Raw genomic sequence first — 18,198 nt, forward strand, 5'->3', positions numbered from 1 at the left:
TGCTACATCTTTATTTTCTTAACTACAACTAGGCAGGATCTCAATAAAGGAAGGGTTGATTTCTCCAGAATCGCCTCCATTCCCTTGTCTTCATCTGATTATCTTTCACCATTAACGGAGCTGTTCGGCCCCACTGCACCTTTCACCTCCCCCACATCACCTTGCAGCCTGCTTTCTCATACTGCTTCTCCCCGTGCTGCCATTACATCACCTTCTCTTTGGTGGTTCACAGCAATGCTTTTTTTTTTTTTTTTTTGCTATTATTTTGAACACATATTCAATTCTTTTCTGCAAGTTTACATTCAGCCACTGTCAGACAACTTACTGATGCATGGAAAAGTGTCAGCTGCAATGGTTTACAGACTTTTTCCATTACATACATTACTTCTGAAAACTCCCAAGAGAAGGAAGTCTGACCGAACACAGAGTTTAATTTCTGAACACACTTCCAGTAAGATTTGTAAAGGGAAAATGCAAGGACCTGCTTCGTGTATTCCTGGTCTACTTCATTAAAATTTAATCTTCAAAGTTTCTTTTTTTTGTTTTTTATAGCTAGCTACACACACTGCTGGGGTTATGATGGAATACTTCTTTCCAGGGTAAAGAATGACATTTGAAAATAACTTAACTGCTATGACATGAATTTCCCAAACATGGTCTCAACTTGAAACACTAGAGTATTTAAGAATTCTACAAACTGGTATACCACCACTGCACTGAAACCTTTCACCATTCCAACAATGATAGTGAACTTTTTTTATAGTATTTTACTTTATTGAAATTAAAGCTGAATAACTGACTTATAAACTATAACAAAGGACAAATATTTAGCCAGAGATATCAGTTGCTTTTGAAAAAGAATATTTACCTCCTCTCATTGCAATTTTTCTTAAAATATCTTATGATTTAAAACAGAGTTAAAAATAACCTTAAAAATGGAAACGAACAAAAGGACTAGTTAAACAGACAAAAACTAATAAAAATATGCTCAAATTTACTGACAGAATCATGGGTACTTCTTACAATACTTAGACTCTACCAGTTTTAAGTAAAATAAATAAAGAAAAAAATTATAATTATAAAACCTGTCATTCCTTTTAGGGAAACAAAAAGCCACAGTTGTTCCCTACATATACATATACTGTATATTATTATAAGCTTTTTCAGAGAAGCAAAACCTATTTGTCTTCCTGACACTGGATACTAGTTATATGTTAGGGTTTTTTTTACATCAGGAAGGCAACTGCAAGTGTTGGGCCCAAATGTATTTCTGGTTTATGCTTGAAAAGACCACCAGATATTCTTTCTATACATATTCAACACAGGCAGACTTACACAGTGTGTTTGATATTATCTCCTTAAAATATCAATACAACCTAGCAGAGATTACTATTCTTTCTACTGCACCTGAAGGAGTTCAGAACATGATTGGTGCAATTAATAAAAAGAAAATGCATATCAATTACTGGAAGGCTGTTTTACAAGAGAAACTGATATCCCTGATATTCCTTTTATGGAAGTGCACAACAAACAGCATGATACCTGAGCAAATAAATCAACTACCATGGTAGGAGGAGCTTGTTAATTCAGTCTTTGCTGTATTGTGTACAAAGCACGCTACTGACTCCTGAGCTTCCTGTATTTCTCTTTTCTTGGGGAAATCAGTGCTCAATCCTTTCCATAATAACCAAAGAAGAAATTAGGCAGAAAGTATTTCTTCATCACAGTTCCCCTCAGTCCCAAGATTAATAGGAAAGGATGTAACCAGACTCAGAGTTCTTTGAGATATAGGACGTCAGCCCGAAGAATTATTCAATAGCTTGTGCTTCTATTTTTTCTACAGTATCGTCATCAAACAACCACCCAAAATCATGATTCTTAACTGTTGCAACATAACGGCCTCGACCGGGACCACGTCCACGTGAACCACAGTGGCATCAAGGTCGCCCATGCTGTGAGGTTGGGTTACATCGCCTGAAGTGTTCAACAGATAAAGTTCTAAAGGAAAAACTACGTGGTGAGAAAGTTTTATGTATCGATGAAGTTGATCCATATATTTAAATCTCTTCAGATGTAGAGCTAGAATCGTGGGCAGTTTTTAACTTTTCATCGGCTTGTGCACTTCCTGTTCGCTGCGACATTCTTCACAGTAATGTTTGTACTCACTGCCCAGCGTTTCTGTGTCACTGAAACCCCTTAAGCAGTGATTGATGTTTTGTGCCACGTCAAGTAAAAGGTCTAAAAAAATCTTCATCTTTGCTGCTTATCGTTGCACAAGGAAGACGTCTGGTTTCATTAGTTAATGTTCCCTGAAAAATCTCACGACTCATGTTGGGTCTGGAGCGCTGTTGTTATTTTCACTGTCAGTGTTAACATTGTGCAGGTGGCCACTTTGCTTTTCCTGCTTTCTCTCTTCTTTTAAAATATCAGCAGTTGTATTTGGGAGATAATTTAAGAATTTATAGGCATCTTGCTGCATGTAGTTGTCAAAAAGCTCATTTTCTTTCCATAGTCTTGTTATGAACTTCTTAGGGGGTATTACCCCAAACTTTTCTTCTAGTGGCTGTGTATGGAGGAGATCTACTAGGCATGCGAGAAGGTTCTCCTTCTTCCTAGGCTGACTCTTGTACGCTAGAACTTTTTCCTGCAATGGACGACAAAAATAAAGTGCTTGAATAACTGAATTTCAGTAGCAGGTATTCCCAAAATTGACTAATCCAAAATAATGCTCATTGACTGGAAACTGTTCTGTACCAATCTCTTTCTCTAATGACAAGTCATATGCCCATGGTACATATGGAGGTGTATTTGGAGACTGTCATTAGGATTTGCATCTGCCCAATGCCATCTTCTGCCCAATTACAGTTGCCACAGCAGGTGGAAGAGGAGAGGGGCTGGTCCGCCATGGGCCTACCCGGAGCCACTGTGGACCCATGCACCGAGCCTGCTCAGCTGCCACTCATAGCAATGCTATCTCAATCTTCCACAACTCTCTTTCTGCCCCTACAGCACATGGGAAGCTCATGTTCCCATGCTTCTACCTCTCGTGCCTCTCACAAGAGTACGTCCCTCTCATCTGTGGCCTTTTTCAATACTGTGAGAAACAGCCAACCCATGGTTTCTTCCACCTCATGGGCACTCTGTTTCTTTAAGGAATTATTGTGCAGAGGGCCTCCTCTACTGCCTCAGGTGTCACCTGCACCTTCCCCCAGTCATGGGGGATGGTCTCACTTCTCTAGGAGGCAATCTACCTTGAACCATATGCCCATTTGGGGATACCTGGGTGTCTCCCCATTCATAGGGGCAGCCCGCTGAAGTATCCCTCCCATGAGTACAGATTTATTGTTTCCAGTCTCAACAAATCCTACCAACTACACCAAAATGTAGCTTTGGGCAGAGGGAGTTCTCAGCTCTGGGCAAGTTCTCTATGGATTCGCTGAGACCGAATAATGACAACAGAACATTGAGGGTAAAAGAGGGCTCATACCAAGCTTTATTTTCATGGTGGTAGATTAAGTGCTGGAATCCCATCTGCCTTGTCTCTGACCCTGGCTCAGCCTCTGCTCCCGTCTCTCTTGCTTCCCTCTGCCCCTACCATGGGGCAGAACTCTTCTTGTATCACTACTGGCAGTAATGGGTAGATTAGATTAGGATCCAGTGAGGATCCTGGCTATGGGACTTACACTTTCTCTACAATATCCCAGTAAATCTTATCTAGAGAGAGGACAGACTTGAGTGAAGGCACAGAAAGAAGCGGCAGTCACTCACTTTGGCCAAGGGAGGGGATAGTTTGTCTTTTGTGGGTAACCTTGTCTTGGTATTTTGTTTAATTGTCTATGTCTAATAGGAGAACAGCATTGCCTGAGCAGGATGGGGCAGGGTGAGATGTGCCAACACAGTGGCTGGATTTTCACCTTGTTGCTGCACAGTTCTGAATGCCCTGTAGGGACTTGAACTTATACCTCAGGAAGGAGGGCACAAAAACTGGTGATCTGGGTGACCCTCCCGCAGCAAGGAATTGAGCTGTCAACTGAGGTGAGACCAGAGGGCTGGACATTGGGAAGAATTTCTAGGAGAAAGTAGGGGTAAACAGAATGATGGCTCAGGGAGATAGGGAAAGAGTCCTTGGATGTATTTTGTGTTGAAGGGAGGGTGCCTAGTGCTGCAGGCCTGGCTGGTGGCAGGAGGCTGAGAAGGGAGGGTTTCTGGTGTCTCCTGACATGGAATTTTACCTGACTCCAGGGTTCCTGGAAAACAGCAGTGGTTAAGAAATCCTCCTGCTCCTCTGTGTTCCAGAAAGCAACTCACTGCAAAGAACCAGCCGTCCCTGTGACTTGAAGGTGACCTCTTTGTTTACCTGTGACAGGCTAGACCCGGACCCTCTTGAGTCCCAGTCAGTGACTCCTAAATGACTAGCTCCCCCGGGTGTTCACACTGACTGAGCTGGACAAATGCCTGTTGACTCGAGCTGACCCAACTTCAGTCAGGCTTCTCCCCTTGCCACAGGACCGTGGCCAGGCTTGAGAAAACTCTGGGACTGAGGACAGTGTCCCTTAGTGGCCCTTCCCCAGAACTAACTGAGCAGCAGGACATCCCCTTGTCAGTTGTCCTATTGTGCCACCTGCTCATCTCACCACCCTCCACCCCAAGACTCAGTTCTGTTCAGCCATATCTGCTCCTGCCTGCGAGAGCCCTCAACACACTAGAAACAAGGGAAATTCCTCAGTATGACAAAGCACACCTATGAAATACCTACAGCAAACATCATGCTTGTGGTAATGACTGAATGGTCCCTCAAGTTTTGGAACAAGATGAGGATATTCACTCTTGCCATGTCCCTTCATCATAGTACTGGAAGTGAGAAAAAGCAGTTGAGAGCCTCAGCCTGGGAAGGAAGAAGTAAAATAGTCTTTATTACCAGACAGCATGATCCTGTAGGTAGAAAATCCTAAGGAATCTTTCTTTTAAAACACAAAACATCCTCCGGAAGAGTCATTCCAGAAGATGAACATCAAAAAACTTCAACAAAGATCCTGGCGCTACTGCAGTTGTAGCTGCATTCATCTCACAGGTTCCTGGACTTACCATTGGAATGAAGAAGGAGATATCTAAGGTGGCCTGTGCTTACAGTAAAACAACAAATTTGACTGGATCTCTACTGTTGGAACTCAACCAAGAATTAGGAGAAGTGCAAGTTGCAGCTCTCCAAAATCGTGCGACTATAGACTATCTACTGTTAAAAGAACACGTGGGATGTGAACAGTTCCCAGGAATGTGTTGTTTTAATTTGTCTGATTTTTCTCGAACTTTTCAAATTCAGTTAGACGATATCCATCATATCATTGATAAGTTTTCACAAATGCCTAGGGTACCTAACTGGTTTTCCTGGTTTCACTGGATATAGCTGGTAATTGTAGGTCTGCTTTTGTTATGTAGCTGTATTCCTATTATGTTAATGTATGTGCGCAATTTAATTAGTAGTTTAAAACCTATACATGCTGAAGTTACTCTACAAGAAGATATGTCAAAGAAATAATCAGTCTTCCCATGTTTTCTTCCGTCTGCTACTTCTATAGCTTTTCTTCTTCCTTCCTAATTACAACCCTTTAGTAGAATTTGTGCCTCATATCAAAAATTAACGAGTATCATAATTCTTCCAAGTGGTAAAGATACCTCAAGACAAATGCTGGGCGTAGAAGCCACAGGGCATAAATCTGCAAAGAAGTAAAAAGCTAACCTTTTCAAGGAATATTGCTTCTCTCTCACTTACCAACTTTACATTTCCCTGTATGGCCCCAGAAGATGACTGGTTAGCCAGAGATGGGTAAGATTCCTCAAGGGAGGAACAACCTAAGACAGGCACAGTCGCAGGGGGGCCATCAGGAGAGAAATTGGGGATCAACAGAGGGGAGGCTTAGAACCTAACCCCCCCTGTTTTGAGAGAAATCTTCTGCATCCATGGATGTTTTGTTGCCCTTGTCTAGCTTGTATTAATACTTAGTCTATAGGCACAGACCTGATCATCTACATTTGCCCTCTTACAGCACTAAATTATGTTTTCTACCTTTATCTTGCATCTACCTACCACTTCAGCATTTTATTTAAAATAATAATAATAATAATAAGGGAGAAATGTGGGATTCACATATAAATCAAGTATAAAAATCAAATGAATAATCATATCTGACTTGATTGTTTATAGTTCATGATGCGTGATCAAAACCCAAAAGTTTCTGTGATATGAGTGCCCTTGCACTGTTCACCATGTAAGAACTTATTCACTATGTAAGGCCTTGTTCACCATGTAAGAACTTGTTTGTTATGCTTCAGAAGATTGGAGACTGTTGAGATATAGGCTTGGGGTTCATTAATGACTGTGCATTGAGTCCCCTATACAGAATTTTATTGTTGTTAACAACCATTTGATCAATAAATATTAGAGATGCCCTCTCAAAAAAAAAAAAAAATAGAAATACCATTTGACCCAGGAATTCCACTTCTAGGAATTTACCCCAAGAATGTAGCACCCCAGTTTAAAAAAGACAGATGCACCCCTATGTTTATCGCTGCACTATTTACAATAGCCAGATATGGAAGCAACCTAAATGTCCATCAGTAGATGAATGGATAAAGAAGATGTGGTACATATACACAATGGAATATTACTCAGCTATAAGAAAAGAAAAAAACAGATCCTACCATTTGCAACAACATGGATGGAGCTAGAGGGTATTATGCTCAGTGAAATAAGCCAGGTGGAGAAAGACAAGTACCAAATGATTTCACTCATATGTGGAGTATAAGAACAAAAGAAAACTGAAAGAACAACACAGCAGCAGAAGCACAGAACCCAAGAATGGACTAACAGTTACCAAAGGGAAAGGGACTGGGGAGGATGGGTGGGAAGGGAGGGATAAGGGCGGGGAAAAAAGAAAGTGGGCATTACGATTAGCATGTATAGTGTGGGAGGGGCGCGGGGAGGGCTGTGCAACACAGAGAAGACAAGTAGTGATTTTACAGCATTATACTATGTTGATGGACAGTGACTGTGAATGGGTATGTGGGGGGGACTTGGTGAAGGGGGGAGCCTAGTAAACATAATGTCCTTCATGTAATTGTAGATTAATGATACCAAAATAAAAACTAAAAAAAAAACAAAACCACAAAACACCCCTGTACTTGAAATAATAAATGAGTTTAGCAGGGATGCAGGATATAAGATCAATATGCTAACTATATTGTATTTCTCCGTATTAGCAATAAACAATTCAAGAATTAACTTAGGGAAACAATTTCACAATAGCATTGATGCCGGGGTTCTTGTTTGCAGAGCCAAAGAATGAGCTTCACAAACAGTCAAGGTAGGAGAGCAAGGTGCAAGGTACAGGCTTTTATTTAGAGATAAAGTGAAGGGACCCAGCTCCTGGCTCACGCCAGGAGAGGACAAGAGAGTCCATCATTAGTGCGTTGTCTAGGGGGGTTTATAGGCAGTTGAGGATTTTTCAAGAACATGAAAAAACTTAGGGGTGGGGACTTGTTAAGTGGTTCCTGAATATTAAAAATTAACTAAACTGTAAGGAATTTCCTGCCTTGATTTCTCTCTGGGACACCAGAGCCTTGGTCTGGGAGCAAATCAAAAGGCTGCCTGCCCAGCCCCCAAGGTGGGCTGAGGTATTGTCTACTTGCTAAAGAATCTTGCCTTTTGAACTTCCTGGGTGTTAAAATGCAATCTTATATTTAAGGTGGAATTCTTCCTGCCTTTAACCATGCTGTCTACAGCTGGGTCTGCATGCTAACTTAGTTGCTCAGTTTGCAAAATCACCTTGTCAGATCTGAAGGAGGAAAGACAGCACATAGGCCTGGGCCTTTTAGCATGCTAAAGTAAATCTTACACATGGTTACAAATGATTAGCATAATAAAACATGTGCTACTCTTCTTTATCTTGGGAACATTAACAGATGTCACTGAAGAAAGATTCTAGAGCTCAATGTTTAACATAGAGTTTTAGTAGGGGGTTTCCTTGCATGTAGTTACATTGCTCTGACTGCAAGTATCCTGCCCTGCCCCTTCTGGAGGCCCTCACCTTACTCTGACTACATCTACCATCCCTGTCTCAGCATCAAAAGAAAGGAATACTTAGTAAATATAAAAAAAGAAGTGTAAGCCATGTGCTCTGAAAACTATAAGACACTGTTGAGATGAAGATCTATGTGACGGAGAGACGGTCTGTGTTCATGGAACGGAAGAGTCCATATTTTTACGATGGCAGTTCTGCCTGAACTGTCCTAGAGATTCATCACAACCCCTAACAAAATCCCAGTAGAAACTGACCAAAAAAAAAAAGAAAGAAATTGACCAGCTCATTTGAAAATTGATGTAAAAATGCCATGGACCTAGATTAGCCAAGACAATTTTGAAAAAGGACAAAATTTGAGGGCTACCTGATTTCAACATTTTTCATAAAGCCACAGAAATAAAGACGGGTGGTACTGGCATGAAGATAGACATATAAATCAATGGGACATCATTGGAAGGGCAGAAACAGACCTTATATGTATGGTCAATTGACTTTTTCTTGAGATCTTCAATATGCTTTTTATTGAAGTATAACATACCATGACCACAGCCATGTAACCACCACCTAGATCAACAAATAGAGCATCACCAGCCCTCTGGAATCTCCCTATTTTCCCACTGTCAGTACCCCTCTCCTCTAATGTCGTCACAATCTTGACTTCTAACACCTGGATTAGTTGCTGAGCTTTACATAAATATCATCCAGTATGTGTACTTTGGTGTCTGGATCATTTCCCTTAATAGTATATTACTGAGACTTATTCATGTTGTTACACACAGTACTATGTCTTTGCCGAATATTATTTTTTTATTAAGATAAAATTCATGCATCATAAAATTCACCCCTTACAAGTGATTAATTCAGTTGTTTCGGGTACACTCATAATGTTGAACAACCATCACTACTATCAAATTCCAGAACACTCAACACCAAAAAGATGCCCTGCCCTTAGCACTTTGCATTCCCTGCATGCCCGCAGTCCCTGGCATGCTTTCTGTTTCTGTGGATTTGCCTATTCTGGATATTTCACATAAGCAGAATCATACAATATGTGGCCTTTGTGTCTAGCTTCTTTTATTTGGCATAATGTTTTTGAGGTTCAGTTGTATTGTACTATATGTCTCCACTGTAGGTTGCCATCCATAGATCATTCTGTTTCGTGGGAGTTGTTTGCCTTCCTTGTTATCTGTGGTGCATGCCGCAGCTCACTAAATCTAAACCGAGATCTGTTTCTTGTTATCTGTACCCCCTCATTGCCTGGCGACAGGGATAACTTGCCCCAGTGACCTGGGGGCAATTGCATTCCTGGAGTAAAGCATGTTAATCATTGTGTCTAGAAACTTGTTAACCCACTCAAGATTATGCCTGATCAATAAGTATGAGAGGTGCCTTTCCAGCACCACTCTTGAGCTGGTATGCCTTGAGTCCCCTGGCTGGCCTACTCAGGTCTTCGATATCTCATCGCGTCGCCTCCTATATCTGCAGGCCGGAGGCGGGGAGGAAGCCGACAAGTGGCGCCCGAACAGGGACCTGAAAGATGGTCAAAACTCGGGGCAGAGAGCCTCTGATCAGAGGCACTTGCAATTCAAGGGCGGGAAAAAGCTCCGAAGATCGTTGATCCGGTAAGATTCCCGGGAAAGGGTGCGTAGGGAACAGGATCGAGACGTCAGGGACACTATAATGGGCCAACATGAAACTAAAGCAGATAAACTGGAGGATTACTTAAAATTACTCCGTGCCCCTCTGAAAACACCAGGAGTGAAAACTTCTAAAAAGAACTTTGCTCAACCTGATAAATATATTAAAAAGTATTGTTATCAGTTGCCTCCACAGGGAACCCTCAGACAAGCTGATGGGAGTAATGCATTAAGAGATTTCAAAGAGGCTCACAGACGGGGGAACATTATCCCTGTGCCTGTTTGGGTGGATCAATAACCCCTTAATAAAGAAAAAGTGGTATTCCTACACAAGTTAAAGAACAGCTTCAGCTAGACAGATTAGAATTTTCAAGCCCGTGGAATTCCCCTGTATTTGTTATAAAAAAGAAATCAGGAAATTAGAGACTCTTACATGACTTAAGGCAAATTAATGCGGTTCTTAAACATGGGACCTTTACAACAAGGCCTCCCTTTTCCGGCTATGATTCCAAAAGACTGGAATATGGCTATCATTGACCTTAAAGATTGCTTTTTAACCTTGCTCCCCATTCAAAGCAGTCCTCTTAGGCCTGCGTTACTTTCTCCTGTGTAATGTAAGTAAAGCCTGTAAAGTAATCAAGCTGAACCCTCAGATCAACATGTAAATAGCTCTATTCTATTAACTGCTTTCCTTAGAGGCAGTTGTCCTGGAGCTAAGCATTTCCTTGTCTGCAGCCCCAGGGAAACAAAACAAGCTTGTGATTCAGATCAAGGCTCTAGTAGCAAAAAGTCAGTCACACAGTCCCTGCATTTATCAGACAGGCAGGGGCCTCTCGAGGAATGACTAAAGCTCAGGCAGAAAAAACTAGGAAAACTAACTGGGAGCAATTTAATCCCTAAACTCTAAAAAAGAAGTATCTTCTGCACACAAACCTGTCCCCAGTACAAACTCTCTGATTAGAGAGGCTTGGACCCTGAAAGAAGTATGCAATATAAAGTTATGCAGCTGAATATATTTTGCCACAAGGGAAGAAAATAGTCAAAAGTTCCATGAACTACTACAATATGGAGCTGGTTTTCTAAATTCTCTTAGTGAACATTTATTTTACTTATTGGGTTCATCATTATCTTTGAAAATTGAGAAGTCTTAAGCTAAACTCCCTGAGCTAGAAGAAATTTATCTTCTGCAATACAGCCTGGCTTTAAATGACTGGAGCTAGAATTGTACTTGCATTTCATTTCACACACACAGTCCCTATCATCAGTTCAGAGCCTTCATCGGCCCTGTTAGTCTGGGGCCATCTAAACCTTAACCCAGTTATGTAAACTGCTTGCCCTTAGAGTGTATTCTTGAAAGCTGAAGTACTTTCAATCAAGTAAACTAAAAAGAAAGAAACTAATTAAATATCAGTAACTCAAATCTTTATATCATTTTGTCTGTCTGTGTATATGTTTTTATATGAAAAGTGTTGCTAACTGTAGTCATTACATCTCAATTTGTATGTTTGCGTCTCTAAGTGTGTAAATGAAAAATATTTTCCTACCTCCAGATGGTATTAATAAAAATCGATTTAAAAACAAGCGCTTTGAAAATTGGGCATTCTAAAATATCCAGAAAATCTAATAAAAAATATTAAGCATTAATGCTAATTTAAGTTTAACTGAAATAGACATATCCTTATAGTTATCAGCTGCCAAAGTTTACTTAAGTCATTTAAGTTTATGTTACCTGTTAAACATTTCAAGAAGATGCTTAAAGAAAAGCTTGACTTTGTCTAATGTTTGGTAAAAGTTTTGTAAGTAATCTAGCATGGTTGCTAAAAATAAGTAAACAAATGTAGCAAATAAACATCTTAATAATAATACTGTAATAACGTATAAGTGTATATATATGCAAACAGCCTGAGAATTTTTGTGGTAACCAAAATTCTTAAAGTTTGCTAAGTTATATAGACATATTTTGTGCCTAATGAGAAATTGTGCTGTAAAGCACATTTCCAAAAATGGTAATATATGTTCATAGATGTATCAATCTGAAGAATGCTAGTGTAACAGTTTACAGTGGCCTATTTTTCAGTGTTCACTGGAAAGTTAAAGCATCAAGTGGTTTTAAGTTCTAATGAAAACTACTTAATATAATAAGGAAAATATTTCAGTATGCTAAAGATGTGTGTTTTAATAAGAGAAAGTATAAAGAATGGAAATTCGTTTTGTTGAGGGTAAAAGAAGGTAATTGTTCTAAAGTACAGCTATTTACTTAAAGGGGGAGAACACTGAATGTAAAAAGAAAGTTGTAGAAAAATTGATATAGTCATGCTATGTGAAATTAAAGCAAGTGAGTTTTGATATCAAGTACACAGCAAAATTAGAATTTTGTTTTCAGTTAAAAAGACAAAGTTTTCTTTAACTGTTAGTCTGCTCTTAATGTTGAAAGATTGCAAAAGGTTTTCTAATTGTTTTATCAAAACAGTTTCTCATGCTTAAAGTCTCAATGAATTGTTTGAGTATTTAAGAAAATGAGATCTTAATATTAAAAGACTAAAAGTTAAACTTTGCTAACAACTGTGTAAACTTCTGTATCTGCCTTTGAAGTATTTTGTTGTCATTCTAGTTAAATAGGTAAGTATTGCTTCATGGCAACCTACAATCTTATTTAAGCAAATGCCAAAGAAACTTTCTTTTGACAACTTTCCAGAACCAAATTCAAAAAGGTGCTTTTACCTCTAGTTAACTCTGATATTTTCCAGAGGGCCCCTGGAACATGTCAGAAGAATTTTTTCTCCTTATCGGGAAAAATTGGCTAATTTAGCTTGTTTATCTGATATATATTTACCTAGAAAGCACTGTCAAAAGGAATGATGCTAAACTTTGTTACTGAATGTTTTGTGTTACAGAAATATCCAAATTTTCTTATGTCAACTATCTTATGTAAGCTCTCATCAAATCTTTAACCATTGTCATTTGTAAGTCTTTTGTCCTTTAAAGTCACTGTTTTATTACTCCTAAACTAGTAAGGAACTAGATTTCAGTAGAACAAGTATTGGTTACATAGGATTAAGTAAATTAGAGAAGATGATTTTGTAGCTTTTTGTTTCAAATGTTGCTGACAAAATATTTTAAACTTTTTCTCTTAGGCTGACTGACAATGCTCCAGTTTACCTCTCCTCTACGCTAAAAAATTTTTTTTCAGCTATATAATATCACTCATAAAACAGGCATTTCATATAATTCTACAGGCCAAGCTCTAATTGAACATTGCCATCTTACTCTTAAGCAATATTTACTAAAACAAAAAAGGGGGATTACTGCCCGATATGATAAAATTAACTGCAAATCAATGATTAATACATGCTTTACATATCCTTAATTTTGGTCTTTTAAAGGGTGACAGACAATCAGCTATGGAAGTGCATTTTTCTGACAATATTTCTTTTTCTAAAACAACAGCAGTTCCTGTATGGTGGTCTCCAATAGGTTCTTCACAATGGCATAAAGGTCATATTAAGGTGTGGGGCAAAGGGTTTGTTTGTGTGATTACAGAGGACCAACGCTTGATCTGGCTGCCTAGAAAGCGGATCAAGATACGCTATAAAGAGGAACTCCCAGCAACATCGCCATCTGAGATGGCTGTCCCAGGCAATGTCCCTCAACCGGTTCTGTCACTGGAGTGAGGATCCCTACATGATAATGAAGTTTTTGATTCTAATCTCTATACACATACACAAAGCCCAGGCCTGTACTATTACTGCTAGTATTAGCAGTCCTCCGTACTTCGGCCGGGGAGTAGTACTTCACTGTATCTCCACTTGTTCAACTCCTGTAGGCCCGGATTTGGAAAAAGGATGGTAATGAAATATATAGACAGAAAGATGGAGGAAAACTTGGTTGAGATAATGCTACTGATCAGTCTAAAAGAGACAATACCCGCTATGATATTTATAAAACAGTTTTAACCCGGAATGATATTGGCAATTATTCTCGTGAAAAATTCCAGAAGGGAAGCCCTGATCAAATATATAAAAGTAGTTATATTTATTTGAATATTTCACTAACCCCAAGGAATGAGTATTCTTCACCCAATATGTGGTTGCAGTTGGCTAATCAAGGGCTTAATAAGACATCTTTTTGTATAGCAGGTGATTCCTCTATTAGTGGAATCTTAAGGAAGAATTTGATAGGCATAGGACTCCCTTTTTCAGTGTTTACTAATATTTCTGGAATAAATAGTACTTTAGCCCCCAAGGTTATTACTCGAGAAATTCAATTGAATTTTCCAGTTAGCGCCACTATAGTTTCTAGTTGTATATGTATCAATTGTACTAATATACCTTCTTACTGTAATTCTACTATTCATGTAAAATGGCCATATGGATATAGACTCCCAAATGGCTGGGTGTTTCTGTGTGATAACAAAACCTATCAAGCCTTTTCCTCACATTATCAAGGCATCTGTGGTGTAGGATGTATTCTCCCAGCCCTTATAGATCATCCTGGATTTAAACACCGAAGAGTGACCCGAGCCCTGCCTCCAGATTGTGACGACAACTTGAAATTGTTGGACCCCGTTGCTGTTGCAGTCGCATCTGTGTTTGTATTGCCTGTACCAGGACTCGTTGTAGGAATGCAGAAGGAAATATCTAAGCTGGCCTGTGCCTACAGCAAGACTGCAGATCTGACTGCTTCCATACTGTCAGAAGTTAATCAGGAACTTGGAGAAGTTCGAGTGGCAGTGCTTCAGAATAGTGCTACCATGGACTATTTGTTGCTGAAAGAACATTTGGGCTATGAACAATTTCCTGGAATGTGTTGTTTCAATATATCTGATTTTTCACAGACAATTCAAAATCAGTTGGATGATATTCACCATATTATTGATAAGTTTTCACAATTACTTGGATTACCTGATCTGTTCTGTTGGTGTCACTGGCTATGGCCAATACTTGTGGGCCTCCTTCTTTTATGCATTTGCCTTCCCGTTTTAGTAACATGGGTGCACCATCTGATTGCTGGCTTAACAAAGCCCATTCATGCATATGCTATATTTCAAGAAGTCATGGCAAAAAATTAATAATTGCATGTTATCTTATTGAGAGTCCATGTGACAGATCACATATATTTTTTAATTCCGCAGCAATTAAGGGGATGACGAAGTGTTTGCAAAAATCTTTCGTACGCCTCTTTGCTCTATCGCATTTACTCCCTGTACGGCCCCAAGAGATGACTGGCTAGCCAGAGATGGATAAGATTCCTCATGGGAGGAACAACCTAAGACAGGCACAGTCGCGGGAGCCAACAGGTCGAGAGATGAGGGGGTCAACTGAGGCGTGGCTTAGCACCTCGCCCCCCTGACGAGGCATTTCTTGTCGCCCCTTTTCTTTACCAAGCTGCGGTGGAATAACTGACTTCTCTTCCTTTTTAATTTAAAAACAGGGGAAATGTAGGTTGCCATCCATAGATCATTCTGTTTCTATGGGAGTTGTTTGCCTTCCTTGTTATCTGTGGTGCATGCTGCAGCTCACTAAATCTAAACCGAGATCTGTTTCTTGTTATTTGTACCCCCTTATTGCCTGGCAACAGGGAGGACTTGCCCCAGCGACCTGGGGGCAATTATATTCCTGGAGTAAAGCATGTTAATCTTTGTGTCTAGAAACTTGTTAACCCACTCAAGAATGTGATGCCTGATCAATAAATATGAGAGGTGCCTTTCCAGCACCACTCTTGAGCTGGTATGCCTTGAGTCCCCTGGCTGGCCCACTCAGGTCTTCGATAACTCATTGCATCGCCTCCTTTACCTGCGGGTCGGAGACGGGGAGGAGGCCGACATCCACTTCATTCCTTTCCATGACTGAATAATATTACATTGTATGGATACACTACATTCTGTTTATCCACTCACCAGTTGATGGACATTTGGGTTGTTTCCATTGAAAAATACTACTATGAATATTGTGTATACAAGTTTTTGAATATGTATGTTTTCTATTCCTTTGGATATATACCTAAGAGTGGAGTTGCTGGGTATAGTATGGTATAGTGCAGCAACTCTATGTTTGACTTTTTGGTACAGCAAAGTTAAACTTACAACCTGGCAATTCCACTCCTGCCATTTATTTATGTAAAATTTCTAGAAAAGGCATATCCATAGAGACAAAAAGCTGATCAGTGGTTGCTTGAGCTGAGTGAGGAAGCCAGGATTGACTGCAAATAGACATGAAGAAATTTTTATAGGAATGGAACTGTTCTTAAAGTGGAGTAGGTGATGGCTGCAGAATTTTGTACATTAACTAAATCATTGAACTATAGACTTACAATGAGTGAATTTTATTGCATGTAAATTACACCTCAATAAACCTGCTATAAAATGCTAAAACAAAAAACCAAAAGCTTTAATGTAGCTTAGAAGACAAGTAACTTGCACCTTGGAAACTGAACTTGATAGTATTGCCTGTGAAGAAGCTAAAGGAGTTATATAAATAATAAAGATGCAATAAAGTAAATTTAAAGAAATGCCAATTAAATGAAGGAGGTAAGTGGCTATTTCAAGACAGGAGTAGTTGAATGGGAGTGATGGAAGTCATCCCACCCAAAATTGCCAAAATGGAGAATTTGCCATAAGTTTAAAAAATGAAAAGTGTATGTCACAGAAATGAAATGATGCATAAAATGATCCAATTTTACCGTGACAATACACATGTCCATCCTCTGATGTGTCTGCATGGGATGTGGGGTGGGCTTTCGGCTTTTTTTCTTATATCTGTGTTTTTAATACATTTTCTAAAAAAGCTTTTTTAAAATGAGCATTCAGGGTTGCAGAACAGTTGTATTAAGAGTGTGTGTGACCCCTCACTCTCAGGGCAAGTCAGGCCTCGTCTGGCAGTCCCTGCGCCTTCCTCATGCGGTGGCGAGGCGGGTCAAAGGGATAGGTGTGCACAGCACAGGTTAGGGCTGTGGCAGTACTCGGTCGGCGGGCTGCCTGGCCGCTGCTTTGGGCCCAGCGGGTCCAGCAGCAAGGAAAGGGGGCGCAAGGACCACGCCCCCAGCGCTCCCAGTCCGGGAGTGGTGGGCGCGGAGCAACCAGGGGAGACGCGATTGCAGACCCACCAGCCGGGGAGAGCGCAGCGCCAGCGGGGCGGGAGGACAGGCGGGTGTGGGCGGAGCAGCGCGGGCGCTCGGGACCGCGGAGACAGCGGGCGTGCGTGCTGGGGGGCGCGCCCAGCGGGGAGGCTGGGCCGAGGTGTGGTGTTTTATCAGTAACGATAGTAAGGAGAAAACAGTGTTGGAAGGCGGCCCATCTCCCGCAGCTGTTTTCGCGGTCACTGATAGAGCATGTGGGAAGCAGGAGGCGGACCTGGCCCCGCGAGAAGTTCTTTTAGGGGCTCCCCAGTGGGACGCGGCAGGGCGAGGAGGACACCCGGGTTCCCTGGAACCTGCTCCTCAGGCCTTAGGCGCACCTGCTTGGGGACCAGAGGCTCGCGCCCGAGCGAGGGTCCCTCTAGGGCTCGTTAGCGTGAAAGTTTCTAACGAACGAGCTGCCCGGGAGGCGGCAACCCTCGGGAGCTCTAGCAGGTCCCCGGGTCCAAGCCTGCAGGTCCGCCAGAGGGAGCCCCGCTGTCACCCTGGGCTCGCCGGCCGCCCCCGGTGGGGAGCTCCGCGCGCCGGCTGGCCCACAGCCAGGTGTTCTTGACGACAGCTCCAGGGAGGCTTCCCTTTTCCCTTGTCTGTGTTTCAGCCCATCCACGGTGCTGGGCTGTCCACCCCCAATGACGCTGAACATCCTGGACCCCTTCCCACCCTGGAGGATTTCTTGGGGTCGTGTATCCAGGACGGCACTTGCAGGGTCTTGGTGCCCTCTTCACTGCCTACTATGAGTCCTAGCTGGGGCTCATTTCTCTACATCTGACTTCATGGCACCTGGTTCCAGCCCACAGACCTGAGCTGGCTGGGCTTCCCCACACATGTGGAACCTCAGCCAACAGGCTGCTGGCCTCACCATCCTCTGACCACATCCCCTACCTTGTAGAATGGCTTGCCCCTCCATCCCCCATGTGGGTTTGGACAAAGATGCTACACCCTTCTGAGTCCAGGGACTCAAAGGCCAAGCCTTTGTGGGCTCCCTCACACATCTTCCCCCTGCAGATCTGTCTTCAGAGTGGCAGGTACGAGCTGTCATGGTGTTAGGGAGAAAGACAGATATGAGCAGGATGAAAAGAGGGGGAGGCCCACCAAGCACTCAGGCTGTTAATCAGCTAAAGCCAGAGAGCCAGAAAGGACTCACAGAGTCAGCGCCCTTTGCAGAGTGAGTTCAATCTACAGGCTCTGAATCTGGGCTGACCTTGAGACCTGCTCCAGCTGATGCAGGTGAGAGAGGGCAGAGACCTGGGACAAGCATCATGATGAAATTTTCCCGCCTATGATGAAAAATGCTGAGATGTGACTAGCATAGCGGGAATAGGAGGGACTTATCTTGAGGATAAGATTCCATT

At 41.5% G+C, this 18,198-nt stretch overlaps 1 protein-coding gene and 1 pseudogene across 1 annotated transcript; one reads left to right on the top strand and one right to left on the bottom strand.

The window, feature by feature from the left end:
- Positions 1 to 1,593: 1,593 nt before the first annotated feature.
- Positions 1,594 to 3,718, bottom strand: LOC118923783 (ubiquitin carboxyl-terminal hydrolase 12-A-like; annotated as a pseudogene).
- LOC118923803 (uncharacterized) lies at positions 1,904 to 16,120 on the top strand. Its single transcript, XM_036907995.2, has 3 exons — positions 1,904 to 2,017; positions 9,564 to 9,700; positions 13,256 to 16,120. Exon 3 carries the CDS (start codon positions 13,797 to 13,799, stop codon positions 14,781 to 14,783), a length of 987 nt encoding a protein of 328 aa, XP_036763890.2. The 5' UTR covers positions 1,904 to 2,017; positions 9,564 to 9,700; positions 13,256 to 13,796; the 3' UTR covers positions 14,784 to 16,120.
- Positions 16,121 to 18,198: the final 2,078 nt, after the last annotated feature.

This window comes from Manis pentadactyla, chromosome 13 (assembly GCF_030020395.1).
Source record: "Manis pentadactyla isolate mManPen7 chromosome 13, mManPen7.hap1, whole genome shotgun sequence".
NCBI lineage: Eukaryota > Metazoa > Chordata > Mammalia > Pholidota > Manidae > Manis > Manis pentadactyla.